The sequence below is a fragment of the Diabrotica undecimpunctata genome, chromosome 7 (genome assembly GCF_040954645.1).
Source record: "Diabrotica undecimpunctata isolate CICGRU chromosome 7, icDiaUnde3, whole genome shotgun sequence".
Lineage (NCBI taxonomy): Eukaryota > Metazoa > Arthropoda > Insecta > Coleoptera > Chrysomelidae > Diabrotica > Diabrotica undecimpunctata.
Window position 1 is genome coordinate 71,087,712 of NC_092809.1, and position 16,230 is coordinate 71,103,941.

Consider the following 16,230-nt stretch of genomic DNA (forward strand, 5'->3'; position numbering starts at 1 on the left):
GAAGAGAAGTCAAAAATGACCCAAACGACAAATATAAAACCATAAATATATTAATAAGAACGAAAATCAGAGAAGCGAAAGAAAAAGAAGCAAGTGAAAGATGCGAAGAAATTGAGACTCTGTAGTCAAAGCACGATAGTCACAATGTACATAGGAAAGTTAAAGAACTTTTATAACTGATTCTGACGGAAACATCATCTTGGACAAACAGAGCAAAAATAAGAACGTGGAAAGAATATCTAGCAAAACTATTTGAAGACCAAAGAGATAACACCTTCGAGCTAGAAGAAGAGGTAAATGATGGACCAAAAATATTACAGCAGGAAGTTTATTCCGCAATAACACAGTTAAAGGATGGCAAAGCGTCAGGCCCTGATAATATACAAGCATAACTACTCACACTAATGGACAACGAATCAATAGCAATAATCGCAAAGATATTCAACAACATATACAACTCTTGAGAAATACCAACAGAATGGCTAAAATCTGAGTTGATTGCATTTCCAAAAAAATCAGGATCCAAAAAATGCGAAGATTACCGTACTATAAGCCTCATGAGTCATCTCCTAAAATTGTTCCTAAAGATAATTCATGAGATAATTTACAAGCTGTGTGAAAGTCAAATTTCCCCCAACCAATTCGGGTTCACAAATGCTGTTGGTACTAGAGAGGCTTTGTTCTCAGTACAAATCTTATTCCAGAGATGCAGAGACGTCAACTGCGACGTATACGCATGTCTAGTTGATTACGAGAAAGCGTTTAGAGTACAGCACGCCAAGATGATGTAAATACCAAAAGAAGCATGAATTAACAACCAAGATCTGAAAATAATTAGAAATCTTTACTGGAATCAGACAGCAAATCTCAGAGTTGAAGGTGAACACACTGACTATGTGAAAATCATGCGTGGAGTGAGGCAAGGCTGTATTTTGTCTCCTCTAATCTTCAATTTGTACTCTGAAAGAATATTTATCGAAGCTTTGCACGAAACTGAAAAAGGTATTCTACTAAATGGTTAGCGGCTAAACAACATCAGATATGCAGATGACACCATAGTATTTGCGGACAACTTAGAAGACCTACAAGTTCTTATTAACAAAATCACGTATTATAGTCAACAATATGGACTCAATATAAACGTTAAGAAGACAAAGCTTATGATAATTAGCAAGAAAAGGATAACAGAAGGTCAACTCTACGTCAACCAATCCCCTGTAGAAAGAGTGACGCACTACAACTACCTCGGCACCATAATAAATGAAGAATGGACCAACAACCAGGAGATTAGAGCACGCATCGGGAAAGCTAGATCCACCTTCAATCGGAGCCTTCCGAAGATGGGAGCCTTCTTCAAGAGTCACAACCTCTCTCTTGATACAAAATAAGAATGCTGCGATGCTACATCTTCTCTGTCCTTTTTTATGGTGTTGAATCATGGACCTTGAATGAAGATATGTGCAAAAAACTGGAAGCAGGAGATGTGGCTATATCGGAGAATACTTAAGATCCCGTGGACTGACCGAGTCACAAATGAGGAGGTCCTCGGAAGAATGAATAAGAGCCGAGAGGTACTGACCACCATCAAATCTCGAAAGTTACAATTCTTCGGACATATGCGAAATAAATCCAGATATGCTCTCCTTCAAGCCACCCTGCAAGGAAAACTATTTGGAAAACGAGGTCCAGGAAGAAGAACATCTTGGTTAAAGAACCTCAGAATCTGGTTCAATGCAACATCTGTGCAGCTTTTCCGCGCTGCTGCAGATAAGATAAAGATAAAAATAATAAATATCAATAATTTTTACTATTATAATGGATAAAAATACATAATGTTATTTTAAAATGATCAAGAATTACAATATTTTAAAACAATATGGCAGAAATGCACGTAAAGTTAAATTTTATGTACATTCGACATTGTTCACTTCTTACTTTTGAAAGAGCTAAAAATTTCATTATTAACCTACTCTCTAACTAACACTAACCTAACATAACCAAATATAACCTAACTCTGGTAAAAAAGACGTAATTTTCCATTACAAGTAGGTAAGAATAAAATGTTAAAATGTTTAAATAAAAATCTGTTCATTTGTATTTTTCATAAGAAAACATATTTTGTATAAATATGGCAACACTGACTAGAATTACCCGCGTTGGACATATGAAGAGGTTGTCAACACAGTCATTTCTTGTCATTCCATGGCGGTGGCTTTTAAAAACAAAGCATTTTAAATGGAAAATACAGAAAAATTAATGTTGAGCACCCAATAAACAGAATCAGTAACTGAAGTCGAATTAATTAATATAAATTTAAAGGTTTATAGAGTTTTTACCCTCTTGTTACACCAGTAACAATTATTTTATGAAAGATAAAATTAAACAATAATTTCAGTTCAGTAATGGATTAATTATTATTTATTAGTTACTTCCATATGATACTAGTTACTCGATGAATGCCTGTTATAATTAGTAGACTTATGAAAACTTTGAGCTCGATTATATTCTTTAGCTATGTATCATTATAATGAGCACACTTTTTCGATTCGATTCCTTGACCATTTCATCTAATATGTTTACGGCTTAATAAACTGGCTGCTTTAACAATCTCCACCTTAACTATACAAAAAATCACGCAGACTTTATAAATAAAATTTCAGCTTGTATTATTATATTGGTCTTTTTTTATTGCAGTAGAGGAATGCATTTTGAGAACGTTTCGATACTTATAAATGCTGTTAGTGATATTCTAAAAGACATGAATTACTGTTGGAGAGATAGCCAAGGACATATTTGCTCACAAAACGGTGTTTTTAGAGTAAACTGTATCGACTGTTTGGATAGGACTAACGTAGTGCAGGTAAATTTTAATTCTATTGAAAACAACAACAAACTGTTCGTAATATTGTTGTAATAGTTCAGATTATTGTTTTGTTTTGTTTTTAGACAGCGATAGGTAAAGCAGTTATGGAAATACAATTCTGTAAGTTAGGATTAATTTCACCAGAAGGAATTATACCAAATAGTATTAAAAATACATTTCAGCTATTGTGGGCCAATAATGGCGATACCATCAGCAAACAATATGCTGGAACAAATGCTTTAAAGGTAAAAAAAAGTTTTTTTTTTATAGAAATCTCAGTAATCATAAAAGAAATAATTTTGATATCCACGTAAGTTTGGACTTAAAAATTGTCAATTTTTGTACACAATCTTTTGTCGACATGTTTCATGTTTTTTGTATGCATAGTCAATTTGATAGCCAACGCACGATAGTTGAGCAGGGCACAAGAATAAGAAGAAAGCATAAAGGGGGATATTTTTGAGAAGATGGTGAGTTAAGTTAAATGAAGTTAAATCAATGATGTTAAATTTATCTTCACTACTCACTACTTCATCTGGACCACTGGCTTTTCCCGATTTATTATTTTTAATTGGTTTGGTGAGTTCTGAAGTTAGTATTTCTTCGGGTTTTTCCTGGTTGTTAAACAATTTGGAAATTTGCGGTGCAATTAATTCTTCTATATATTTATTCTAGTGCTTACGAACCTAATTTTTATAAGTATATATCGGTTATTGATATCTAGTATCTTATTTGTGGAACTTTGTCTTCTCTGTCTTGTCAATTATATGACTGTGTTCTAGTTCCTCCATCTGTAGGTATCTAGTTGTCAACCATTGTTCTTTTCTGAACAATGGATGTGTTATAAACACATTAGTGCATAAAAGAATTCTCCAAACAGTATTAAACGTATGAACTGTAGCTAGGTATATACTATTTTATTTTTTAGGGAGATTACACAAGGACTGGAGAAAGAAAATTTACCGGTATCATGAAGGATGGAATGAACTCAGCTAATAGGTATGTTATATGTATGCATTGTTAAAATATATTAACATAAATGATATTAGGATAATCTTTTGGTTAAATTAGATTACTTAGGAATATTTTATTGCAATGACTACTGAATATTTACGACATACAGTACATTTAAAAATAAAAAAACATATGCGTTTTTTTAGACCGTCATTATGACCTAAAACTTTTTATATAACTTTCAAAATACTTATCCCTAGCTTGCCAACAGTAGTTTCTATTTTTTTTACTATGGTACGGTTATTTTTGATTTTTATCAAATTTTTAATTTTTTTTCTTCCATTGTACAGTTATATTCAAAAAAAAGGGTACAAGTATTAGAAAGAGAAGTTAACGTCATCCTATTTGTGTAAAACCGGTTGGGATTTTTGGAGGTTATCAAATGTCACAGGTTATTAAAAATATAAATCATTGGCGTTGAGCATTAATTAGACGAAACCATTTATTCAACAATTATATAAAGAATAATTTTAATGACTGTTACAAATAGAATTTAGTATTTGGTGATAGAACCGTCTGCTTCTATAACTTTATTTAGTCTATTTGGCATACTTTGAATTATATTAGATATCATATTTGGATCAAGATCTTCCCAGCACTCTAAGATTGTATCCCACAATTGATCTGAATTTTGTGGCATAAAATTTCTTTTATATATTTTTTTAACAATTATGCCCCAAATGTTTTCAATTGGATTTATATCTGGACTGTGCGCAGGCCATGGCAATACTTCCAGGTTTTTGCGTTTGAAACCAATTCCTTACGGCATGGGCAGTGTGGACTGAACAATTATCTTGTTGATATATAAAAGTATTATTAGGATACAATTGCTCAATAGAAGGGAGTATTACGTGTTCCAAAACGTTAATGTAATTGTCGGCAATAAATCTTCCCTCTAATCGCCAACAAACACCAGGTCCATGTATACTAATCCAACCCCATACCTTTACAGAAAAACGTCCAGATTTATTATGAGAGTGAATATATCGTTCTTCAAACCTAGTATTGGCTGAACGATAAACACGGATTTGACCGTTATAGGTCGACTGAAAAGTCTTTTCATCAGTAAAAATGACGTTGTTCCAAAATTGTGGGTTGCGGTAAATATAGTTTAGTGCAAATATTACTCTTGCTTGCCGATGTTCAACAGTTACTAATGGTTTTTTAGCAGCTGGTCGGTTTTTTAATTCAGATTCATTGATCCTTCTGCTTACAGTAGGTTGGGCACCAGGAAATCCCGTATGAATCCTTGAATCCTTCGACGTCGCAAATGGATTATCTCTTAAGAATTGAACTAAAGCAGCATCTTGTTGAGGAGTGGATACTTTGGAACGCCCTGAACCAACTTTTCTTTTTAATGATTGTTGTTGGACCCATCGTTGCTTAATTCTGAAGATTGTTTTCAAATTTCTATTATAGAAATTTGCTAGCGCACGAATTGACCATCCTTCTTCCATTTTCGTAATTATTTGAGCCTTTTCAATCTCACTTAAATGACGAGGCATATTAATTTTTTATTGTACGTAACGCTAAACCTTCTATCAAATTAAACTCTTTGACGTCTATGAGTTGCATTTTTGATCACTTATGACATTTGATAACCTCCAAAAATCCCAGCCGGTTTTACACAAATAGGATGACGTTAACTTCTCTTTCTAATTTTTGTACCCTTTTTTTGAATATAACTGTACCATTTATACTGATTACTTTATCTAATCTCTTTGACTTTCATTGTTCTTCTAGTTCTGTTTTTCCTTCCTCCTTTCTGTTATCTTAATTTCTTACGGTTCTTTTATTTCTGGCTCCTCTTTCTCTTGCTTCCTATTTTATTTCTTTATCAAATTTTTTATTATGATACACATGACAACTGACTGATTATAAATCTATTTTAAGATTTCCATATGCATCCATCACAATGGACTACCAAAAATTAAATGTCGTATCTATCCTTAATCCCCGAGGACTGCAAACCTAAGGAGGAACGAGAGGCATTCTACGAACAATTGCAATCCATCCTGGATGAAATACCTCATGAAGAACCCTTAATTCTTATGGGTGACTTTAATGCACGAATTGGAAATGAAATAGTGCCAGGAGTAAAACAAAGATTTAATGAAAACCATGTCAACGCAAATGGAGAACTCATGGCTAATCTCTGTGCTTTTAACGAACTGAGAATCAATAATACATTTTTCGACCATAAGCTCCAGTATAAATATACTGTTGAAAACTCCAGGGGGCACAAATCTATGATTGATTTTATAGTCACTGATAGAAAAGTTCACCCAAAGCAGATTCTAGATATCCGAACTTTAAACTCAGCAGACGCAGGGAGTGAACACAAACTAGTACTAGCAAAAATAAGAATGAAAATAACACCAAAACATTTTCTACAGGAAATCACCGAGGAAAAATTCAATGTAGAATCACTGTGGAATGAGTCTACAATAGAAATGTACCATAGGAAGGAGGCTAGCACAGAAGATACAGCTGAAACAAATAGACGACATCGAAGATATAAACGCGAGCTGGGAGAAAATTAAAAACAACATTGAAGAAGCAGCAACAGAAGCTCTAGAAAAACGCAAAGTCATACTGAACAACAGAAACAACAATAATACACTATGGTTCAGAAAAGAAATAAAAGAGAAATATAAAGAGAATCGAGAGGCCTACACGAAGTACAAAACATTAAATACTCCAGAATCCCGAGATACCTATAGAAGAATACGAAATGAAATAAAGCAGTTGGTAAGAAAAACAAAAACTGAACACTGGGAACAGTTTACAAAAAGGATGGAAAGCGACTTCTACGGTACACAAAAAACGAATGGGAAAGATACCCGACGGAACTGTTTAAAGGAAAGGAAAATAATGATCAACACAATAACGTACCTGAATTAAGACACAAAATAGAAATCAATTTTCCGGAAGTAGAGACAGCCATAAATTCACCCAAAAATAGAAAGTCACCAGGACCAGATGGAATAACTAACGAGCTTCTAAAACACGGAGGAGAAAGTATAACCCTTGAGATGACAAAACTTATACAAAAACTAATATTATACTGCAAAATACCAGACGTATGGTAAATGGAGAAACAGCATAATGATACCAATGTTCAAGAAGGGAGATAAAGAAGACCCCAACAATTATAGAGGTATAAATCTACTGAACACCGCTCTTAAGCTTACCACAAAAGTCCTAACCAACAAAATCAATAAACTAACAACTTTATCCGATGAACAACAAGGATTCAGATCCGGAAGATCCTGCGTAGACGCCGTATTTGTACTAAGACAAATCACAGAAAAAGCCATCGAGTACAATAAACCAGCATCTTCTTCTCATTGCGCCGTCTCCTTTCGAAGGTTGGCGATCCAAATGGCAATTGTAGTTTTGGAAACTGCTGCGCGAAAGATCTCTGCGGATGAGCGGTCGAACCATCTCCTCAGGTCTTTCAGCCACGAGTTCTGGCGTCTTCCTACTGATCTTTTGCCCTGTACTTTTCCTTCCAGTATAACTTGAAAACCAGCATATCTATGTTTTATAGACCTGACAGATGCTTTCGATCGCATTCAAGTCGAGGACGTCTTACACCTACTGTATAAAAGAAACATACCAATCAATATTATACAAACCATATTATCTTCTACCATCAATTTTTTAAAGTGTTTTCATCTCTGCTGGTTCTAACATTCTTTTTGTCCTCTCTTTGTCAGGTCGTGTTTCTGCCTCGTATGTCATTATTGGTCTGATGACTGTTTTGTTAATTCTGCCTTTCATTTCTATTTCTCCATATTGTTTCATTCAGGAAACCTGCGGCTCTGTTTGCTCTATTCACTTGATCCCCACTTCAGTTTCGAGCTTTCTGTAGCTAGATAATGTGATGCCTAGAAATTTAAACTCCACCACTTGTTCTATTATCTGATCTTCCAGCTCCAATTTACATCTTAGTAAATTTGCTGTTATAACCATACATTTTGTCTTTTTTGGCGAAATTAACGTGTTAAATTTTGTGGCGGTTATATTAAATTGGTGCAGCATACGTTGTAAATCATCTTCACTTTGAGAGAGTAGTATTGCGTCATCTGCACAGCAGATTATTTTAAGTTGTTTTTCTCCCATTTGGTATCCTTTTTTAGTTCTTACTTTTTTTATTACTTTATCCATAATCAGGTTGAACAATAGAGGACTCAAGGATTTTCTCCTTGGCACTGTAAATTTAAAAAGTTCTAGTGCACTAAATACTAAACTATTTCACTAATCATACCACAAACAATGGTAAATGGCAGTACTTTCATGGAGTCACAAAGGATATGAATTGTTTACTGTCAAATATATCAGAAGTTTTCTTAGATATGTCTTCGAAATATATAATTTTATATTATATATTTTACACATAATATAACATTTCTTTATATTAACAAATTAACCTCAACCTAAAACCGGACACGTGTATTAAAGTAAATAGACGTGAAGCCACGGTTTTCGTGAAGTCAATCCAAAGGAGATATGTATCTGTTTGTATGAGAAAATAAAAATTGTTGCTTTTAGTATTTTTGTTATAATTTCATATTTTTTAATTACTATTTAAATGGGAATAAGCCACAATTAAAGGTTAAATTACGTTTATTAACGTTTCAATTTCCACTTCGGAAATCGTTCTCAAAATACATACATTAGTAAATTAAACAAATTTTGTTTTTTTGTTACTTGGTAAAAAATTCTAATAATTTAATTTTATCTGACTCATTTATATTGGCAATTCGGACATACATTATACATTTTAAAGTAGATGACTTTAAAATGATATTGCCAATATTGTTGAGTTGCGTTCCTGGGACGACTTTATTTGTAAGATAGTTCATTCGATTACATGAAATCAACTTTAACTTGAGAATATCCGTCAGAAAAAATCATAGCATGTAATTCGTCTGTAAAAAGACAAACACATGCCAAGATGACAGTAAAAATCTCCTGTTAGTGATTCCATAGTAAATTGTGAGGAAAAAACCTCATAATGCTATCCAGACATGGTAAGTATTTGGTCGTGCATTCAGTTTACCTTCAATAAACACCAAATTCTGATTTTATATGTTTGTTATTTAAAAAACATAAATGATGTATCCTCTATATGTTACCGATTTACTAATACTGGTATTTTCTTTTTAATAACTTCCTCTTTTAATATGGGTAACCAGATCCTACTACATTCTGCCGAGGAATTTGCGACACAAATTATGCTAAATGAGACCAATTGTGTCAAATTCCTCGGCAGAATGTAGTAGGATCTGGTTACCCATATTAAAAGAGGAAGTTATTAAAAAGAAAATACCAGTATTAGTAAGTCGGTAACATATAGAGGAAACATCATTTATGTTTTTTAAATAACAAACATATATAATCAGAATTTGGTGTTTATTGAAGGTAAACTAAATGCACGACCAAATACTTACCATGTCGGGATAGTGTTATGAGTTTTTTTCCTGGTTTTCCCTCATAATTTACTATGGAATCACCAACAGGAGATTTTTACTGTCATCTTGGCATGTGTTTGTCTTTTTACAGACGAATTACATGCTATGATTTTTTCTGACGGATATTCTCAAGTTAAAGTTGATTTCATGTAATCGAATGAACTATCTTACAAGTAAAGTCGTCCCGGGAACGCAACTCAACAATATTGGCAATATCATGGTAAAGTCGTCTACTTTAAAATATATAATGTATGTCTGAATTGTCAATATAAATGAGTCAGATAAAATTAAATTATTAGAATTTTTTACCAAGTAACAAAAAAACAAAATTTGTTTAATTTACTAATGTTTGTATTTTGAGAACGATTTCTGAAGTGGAAATTTAATCGTCAATAAACGTACTTTAATCTTTAATTGCGGCTTATTCCCATTTAAATAGTAATTAGTTTAACATGCCACAAGAAAATAGCTTCAGAACAATATTCATATTTTTTATTTCATTTAATTTTATAAAATAAAAAATAATAAAAGATAAAATTTAATGAATTTAAGAAACAAAAATTTTTACTCGGTGGAGAATCGAATCCCGGTCTCCGCGTGACACGCGCAGACGCTCACTACTCCACTACCCATTTGAAATTTGAATGGTGGTAACTGTTAAACGCGAAATTGTTAAGTATGGCACCGATAGAGGGAGAATTTAAACAACAATTTCTGACACCAAATGTTTTTTTATTTTACGCGAACTTATCGTTGACATGATTTTCTAATACATCTATGTAGAAACAAACTATAAATGTTTTTTACACATTTCTATGTCTTATTTGGTATTAGGAATAAATAAAACTTTGATTTCACTCAATTTATTATTGTAGATATTACAAAAACCACTTCAAAGATACCCTACGTCAGTATTGCTTAGATATCATGCAAGGGGTAAAGTTGTACACAGTAGAGATCCAAGATTTTTGGTCGAATTTACGTAGAATTGGCGGGATAGCTAGCGAAATTCTACCGGAGGAGATACCCTCCGTCGCACCCCATTTAGCCCTTCAACCAGAATTTGAATTTGCACATGCTGTTTATCAAATTTCTAGGTCAGTTCCCGATTTGGCGAAACTTTTATTGAAGTCACATGTATTTAATAAAATTAAATATAAAATTTAAATTTATTATTTTTTTATTGTCATTAACTTATTTAGATATAAATGCGTTTGGATTGGGGGTATGAAGGACGGTTTTCTATACAATCTTTAATTTAAAAGTTTAGTTTTGGATCGCATAGTTTAACGTTTTTTGTCGGAGCTGATTTCAGCACACCTGAAACAAATTTGCGTTATTCGCATCTGGAATAATTAGTTTAAGTAATAAAATAACAGTCGGTCAGAAAGCCAAGCGGGCTGGGTGGCCGGTTCTCATTCGTTTCACTGCGAGTGGTTCAGTGGATGTGAGTTCGATCCTCAGCTCGGTGTACAGAAAACAAAAAGGCTAACGCAGCAGTGTAAAATTCTAAATGAATCTGCGGCTTAGACTAGAATATGCTGGTGTCTGCTCGGCCTATGGTGGAGTAGTACGGCAGGATTTAAGGGCTTGCGGCTCGGTGATACTCCTCCATAGATCCCTACCGGAAGGGCGTACCGCCTAAAATACCGGTATATATATATATATATATATATATATATATATATATATATATATATAATAAAATAACATTGTTTTACGAGAATATAAATCGAAAATCGAATTCAGGATTTGGCATAAATTTGTGTTTTCTAAACGTTGTAAAACAAACAGATGACGAATGCACCGAAATACAGTGGCATGGGGATTTATAATTTGTATCAATGTTATACCAATTCGTCTAAGCAGAAACCCCTTCATGTAAACGATTTGCTAATACTCCATGCTAGAGTAAAATAGATAAAAATAAAATAGACAGTTAGGGTTTGATTTCGATATAGAATACCACCATTCGCTGATATGCATATTTCTGCCTCTTGGCGTCCCTAGAGCGGACTTAGGGTAAGCTCTTCTTCTTTTGGTGCCTATTCGTTTCGAATATTGGCGATCACTCTGGCTATAATTATTTTATTAACTGATGCTTTACATATATTAGTTGTTGTGGAGAACCATTTCCTCAGGTTTTTTAACCATGATATTCTTCTTCTCTCAATTCCTCGCTTTTCGAATACTTTGCCTTGAAGGATTATTTTTAATAATCTGTATTTAGTGCCTTTTCTCATTATGTGTCCGAGATATTCTAACTTTCTCCTTTTAATCGTATACATGACTTCTCTTTCTTTTCTCAGTCTTCGTAGTACTCGTTGGTTATCTTGTCTGTCCATGATATCCTTAGGATTCTTCTGTATAGCCACATCTCGAAGGCTTCAAGTTTTTTCTCCATCGCTTCAGTGAGTGTCCAGGATTCAACTCCGTAGTATAATATCGAGAAGATATAACATCGTAGGAGCCTTACTTTTATCTCTAGATTAAGGTTGTGGCTTTTAAAGAGTTTGGCCTTGTTGTTGAATGCACTCTTAGCCTTCTCTATTCTACATTTTACTTCTTGTGAGTGAATCCCATTGTTCGTTTACTCTTGTTCCAAGATAGGTAAACTGTTTTGCTCGGTCTACTGGTGTATTCTTGATAAGCAGTTGGACGTCTCTAATTTTATTTTTACTGATGACCATAAATTTAGTTTTTGATATGTTTACTTATAGTCCAAATCTTTTACTTACCTCATTTACTTTGTTTATTAGTTGCTGTAAACTGTTTAAACTATTTGCCAAAATAACGGTGTTATTTTAAATGGAGTATACGCTATGCATAGTGTATACTCCATTTAAAAGGATTCCATGTTCGCAATTTTCCAAGGTTTCAATAAATATTTCCTCTGAATATAGGTTGAATAATATAGGTGAAAGTATACATCCTTGTTTAACGCCTCGCAGAATCTGGATCGCTTCCGTCGGTTCATCTCCAAGATTTGTTCTTATTGTGGCTGAGTGGTTCCAGTATAAATTTTGTATTCTACGCCGGTCTTTATCATCTATTTGGGCTTTTGTTAGAACATCCATCATTTTTCGGTGTAGAACTGTGTCAAATGCTTTTTGGTAGTCCACAAAGCTGGTGTAGATATCGTAAGTCATGTCTCTGCATCTTTGGAATAATACCTGTAGACTAAACAGTGCATCTCTCGTACCTACGCCTTTTATGAATTCAAACTGTGTGTCTTGTATTCTCTCTTTGCATAGCTTGTATATCATGCGATGTATAATTTTAAGAAAAAGTTTTCATTTATGGCTCATTAGGCTTATGGAGCTCTCTCTTTTAGTGATATTATGGCTGATCTTATTTCTGCCACTAGTATAGTTGGTCCTGTTGCCGTAAGTATTGGGGAATGGTTCTCCCTCTCATCAAAAAATAAATTTCGTATGTAATTTTTCCAGGTATTATCAATACTCTCTTTGTTCACGATTACCTCTCCGTTTTCATTAACAAGTTTACTTACTCTTCTGTTTTTACTTTTGCCTGTAATTTCTCTTACCTTTTTATACACGTGAAGTCGTCGTATTTACTTTGTAGAATTTCGATTTTTAGGCATTTTTTTCCAGTTCTTTCCGTTTTGCTTCTCTGACCTTTCTCTGTATATCTCGTTTTAATGTTTTATACATACAGTTATTGTTCTTGTTTTTCTTTCTTCCATTAGCTGCAGAATCTCTTTCGTCATCCATTTCTTATTCTTACCTTCTTTGTTCTTCATAAAATTGTCTTTAATGTCGTCTATCGTTTTATTAAGGGATTCTATCTTCTCTTCTGTGCTTTCCGTTGTATTTCACTTTTACTTCACTACATTTCAGTTTTCTCATCTCATGTTTTTTTAACAGTTTTTCTGCGTGTTTTCTTTAACTGGATTCTATACACGCCCACTAAAAGATTGTGGTCACATTGAATATCAGCTCTGGGTAGGTTTTAACACTCTTGAAACTATTTCTATATCTTTTGTTAACAAGTATATAGTCTATTTGGTTTCTTATAATAGAGTTTTCTCCGTTGTCTCTAGGTGATTTCCACGTATACAGGCGTCTAGGCCTAGTAGTTTGTAAAATGTGTTTAGCATAATTAAGTCATGTTCAGCTGCAAATATACTGATTGTTTCTCCTCGTTGAGGAGTTAGGGTAAGCTTTAACAAAATCAATCCTTTTCCATCCATAAAACTAAATATTTACAATATGTACCCACAGAATCTAGAGCGACATCTGCATATATCTAGTAGGAAAAGAAAAAGCTTGCATATTATATTTTTTTCCAACTCAACTATTTGTCTGTCTAGAATTATATAAAAATTAGATTTTAAATCGTTTTAATGTTCGTCCAATTTGTCGACTAGTAATTTAACTTACCTCTGACTGAAAATTTTCGTGAATTTGAGATAAACTATTTATGATTTCTTTCTCTACTTTCCTACGCCTCTCCTTCTTGTCTTCCTCCTTTTGTCTAGCTTTTCGTTTAACTCTTCCTTTTATTGCCTACGCTTCTCTTTCAATTCTGCGTCTTTTTTCTACGCTTCTCCTTTTTCTCTTTCTCTTCTTGTCTGCGCTTCTCCTTTTCCTTTTTCATTTTTAAAAACCACGTGGGACGTCCGAACGATTCAGCAAATCTTGTCTTAACCATTAACAATTACTTAATATCTTCTTTATCCCATTTCTGACACCAATGGCACATTTCTTGAAAATAATTTTATTTAATACCAACTTGTTTACAATACTTTATTTATAATGACAGCTATCAACTTCAAAATACTACTGTTCAAACTGTCACCAACATCTGTTTATATATTTATCTAACGTTTTAAATTTCACTAGACATTTGAGGACTTTTCGATGACATCTCGAAACTTCTAGACTTCTTCTTTTTTGCCAAGAGACCTTTTCTATATTAAATATATCTCACGAAACTGTCGTAACAATAGTTTGTGTACACCGTGTATAAAAAATAAAATTCGATAAGTTAGAAAACAGTCCTTCATTTATAATAAAACATTGAATGATTGCGTTGGTTATTAACAGAAAGCTGGATTATCACAAATAATTAATATAGACAACGATGCATTACTAACTATCTAACCATATTATTGGAGTCAAAAAGTGCTGCTTTTTTATTACTTGCTTAAAATTTATTTTATGAAATGTTAGAAAACGAAGGTAAAGAGTATTAATTTATTATTTATATATACATTTTTACTTATAGTTACTTTGTTTTAGATATTACCTAAGTAGATTTAAGGATACTACTAGACAAGGAACAATAGATTTAATGTTAGGTAAGTAGATACATCGGGCTAATTATTTAAATGTTTTAAATCTTTTGTTTTTTCAGATTTCAGTCTACTAGTTGTTTCATGTATTTAAATATACTCATTTTGAAACTTTGTTTTCGATTACTCTTGATATCCCTATGTTTTCCTTCTTTTTCATCCAGTCTACGTCTTAATATCATTATCAATCTAAACTTAGCGCTAAAAAGCATAATTGATCATGTTACCGGCAGTTTTAATCCCGGGCCTAGTGTATAGAAAGCTGTAACCACAAACCCCAAATGAAATCTTTATCATCTACTCAAAGTTTAGTTCAATCGTACCATTAGCTTTGTAACCTCTTTTTTATATATGTTAAAAGTTGGAACTAAATATTGGTGGCTAAGAAGTTTATATGTTATGAGTTTCAGCAGGATAGTAGACGAAAAATTCAACAGAATAAAGAGCAGAAAACTGGGAAAAAAAGTTGGACACCACCTTGTTCCTAATCAGAATAAATAAGAGAGCAAGAGTATATTTATATACAACAATTTAAAAGACCTTGCTGACTATCATGATTCTGGCTTTACAACCATCCGTGGGCCCTAGCCTCCTCAAGAATTTATCTCCAGTCGTGCCTATCCATCGCCTTCCTCCGTCAAGCACGTATTCCCATATTTCTCATGTCTTCATCGATATTATAAAGAACCTTGTTCTGGGTCTTCCTCTCCTACTCTGACCAATGGGTCTATCAATGAGCGTTTTTCTAGTTGGGCCATCTTGTTCCATCCGCATTACATGGCCTATCCACATCAAACGTCTTATCTTAATATGTTTTAACGATATCTGTTCCCCCTGAATTCGTACTCTACATTCAACTTTTTCAAGAGTTAGCTTTGTTAAATTTACCCACTGATTTGGTGTTTAATTTCTGTTCCTATTTCATCATTCGCTGCTGCTTTAATGTCTTCCTTTATTCTGGTCCATCTGTCTGGCCTTCATTTATATTTTGAGTCCTTAGCCTGTTGGTGATGTTTTCCGAGTACCGTTCTGCCATTGTCGCATCTCTCAGCTTTTGCACATTCCATTTTTGTCTATCCATTTTATTTTCTTTAATGGTGTTTGAAATTCTAGCCCTCAATGTTGAGATCACTAGGCAATGATCTGAGTCTATGTTTGCGCTTCTAGAACTTCTGTAGTTTATTACGTCTGTTCCATGCCTTGAATCTATTAAGATGTGATCAATCTGACTTGTTGTTCTTTCATCTGGAGAGGTCCAGATTACCTTGTGTATGTTCTTGGGTTCAAAATAGGTGCTAGCGACTGTCATATTTAGTGCTGCTACTAACTTTATCAGTCCTATTCTTGCATTCATGTCACCTAATACAATCTTAATGTTATCTTCTGTAGACTTACTCTAGATCTTCGAAGATCTGTTCTTTTATTTCCTCTAGTTTGTCATCAGTTGGGGCATGTGTATTGATCAAACTGTATTTAAAGAATTTTAAGCGCAAACAGCACATTCTCCGACTGTAGGCTTTAAAGTCAATAATAAGGCCTTTTGTTCTTTGGTTTAC

The 16,230-nt window shown here is 33.4% G+C and overlaps 1 protein-coding gene across 3 annotated transcripts in view; it reads left to right on the forward strand.

Annotated features, from left to right (window-relative positions):
* Positions 1-16,230, forward strand: part of sp3 (phosphatidylinositide phosphatase spermathreecae) — a 59,352-nt gene that overhangs the window by 11,967 nt on the left and 31,155 nt on the right. For 2 of the 3 annotated variants that reach the window (XM_072537519.1, XM_072537520.1), the window contains exons 6-10: positions 2,695-2,860; positions 2,947-3,108; positions 3,792-3,862; positions 10,233-10,454; positions 14,622-14,680. In XM_072537519.1, coding sequence (XP_072393620.1) covers positions 2,695-2,860; positions 2,947-3,108; positions 3,792-3,862; positions 10,233-10,454; positions 14,622-14,680 — 680 coding nt within the window. The remainder of the gene's footprint in view (positions 1-2,694; positions 2,861-2,946; positions 3,109-3,791; positions 3,863-10,232; positions 10,455-14,621; positions 14,681-16,230) is intronic. The other variant, XM_072537521.1, reaches the window with a different exon arrangement.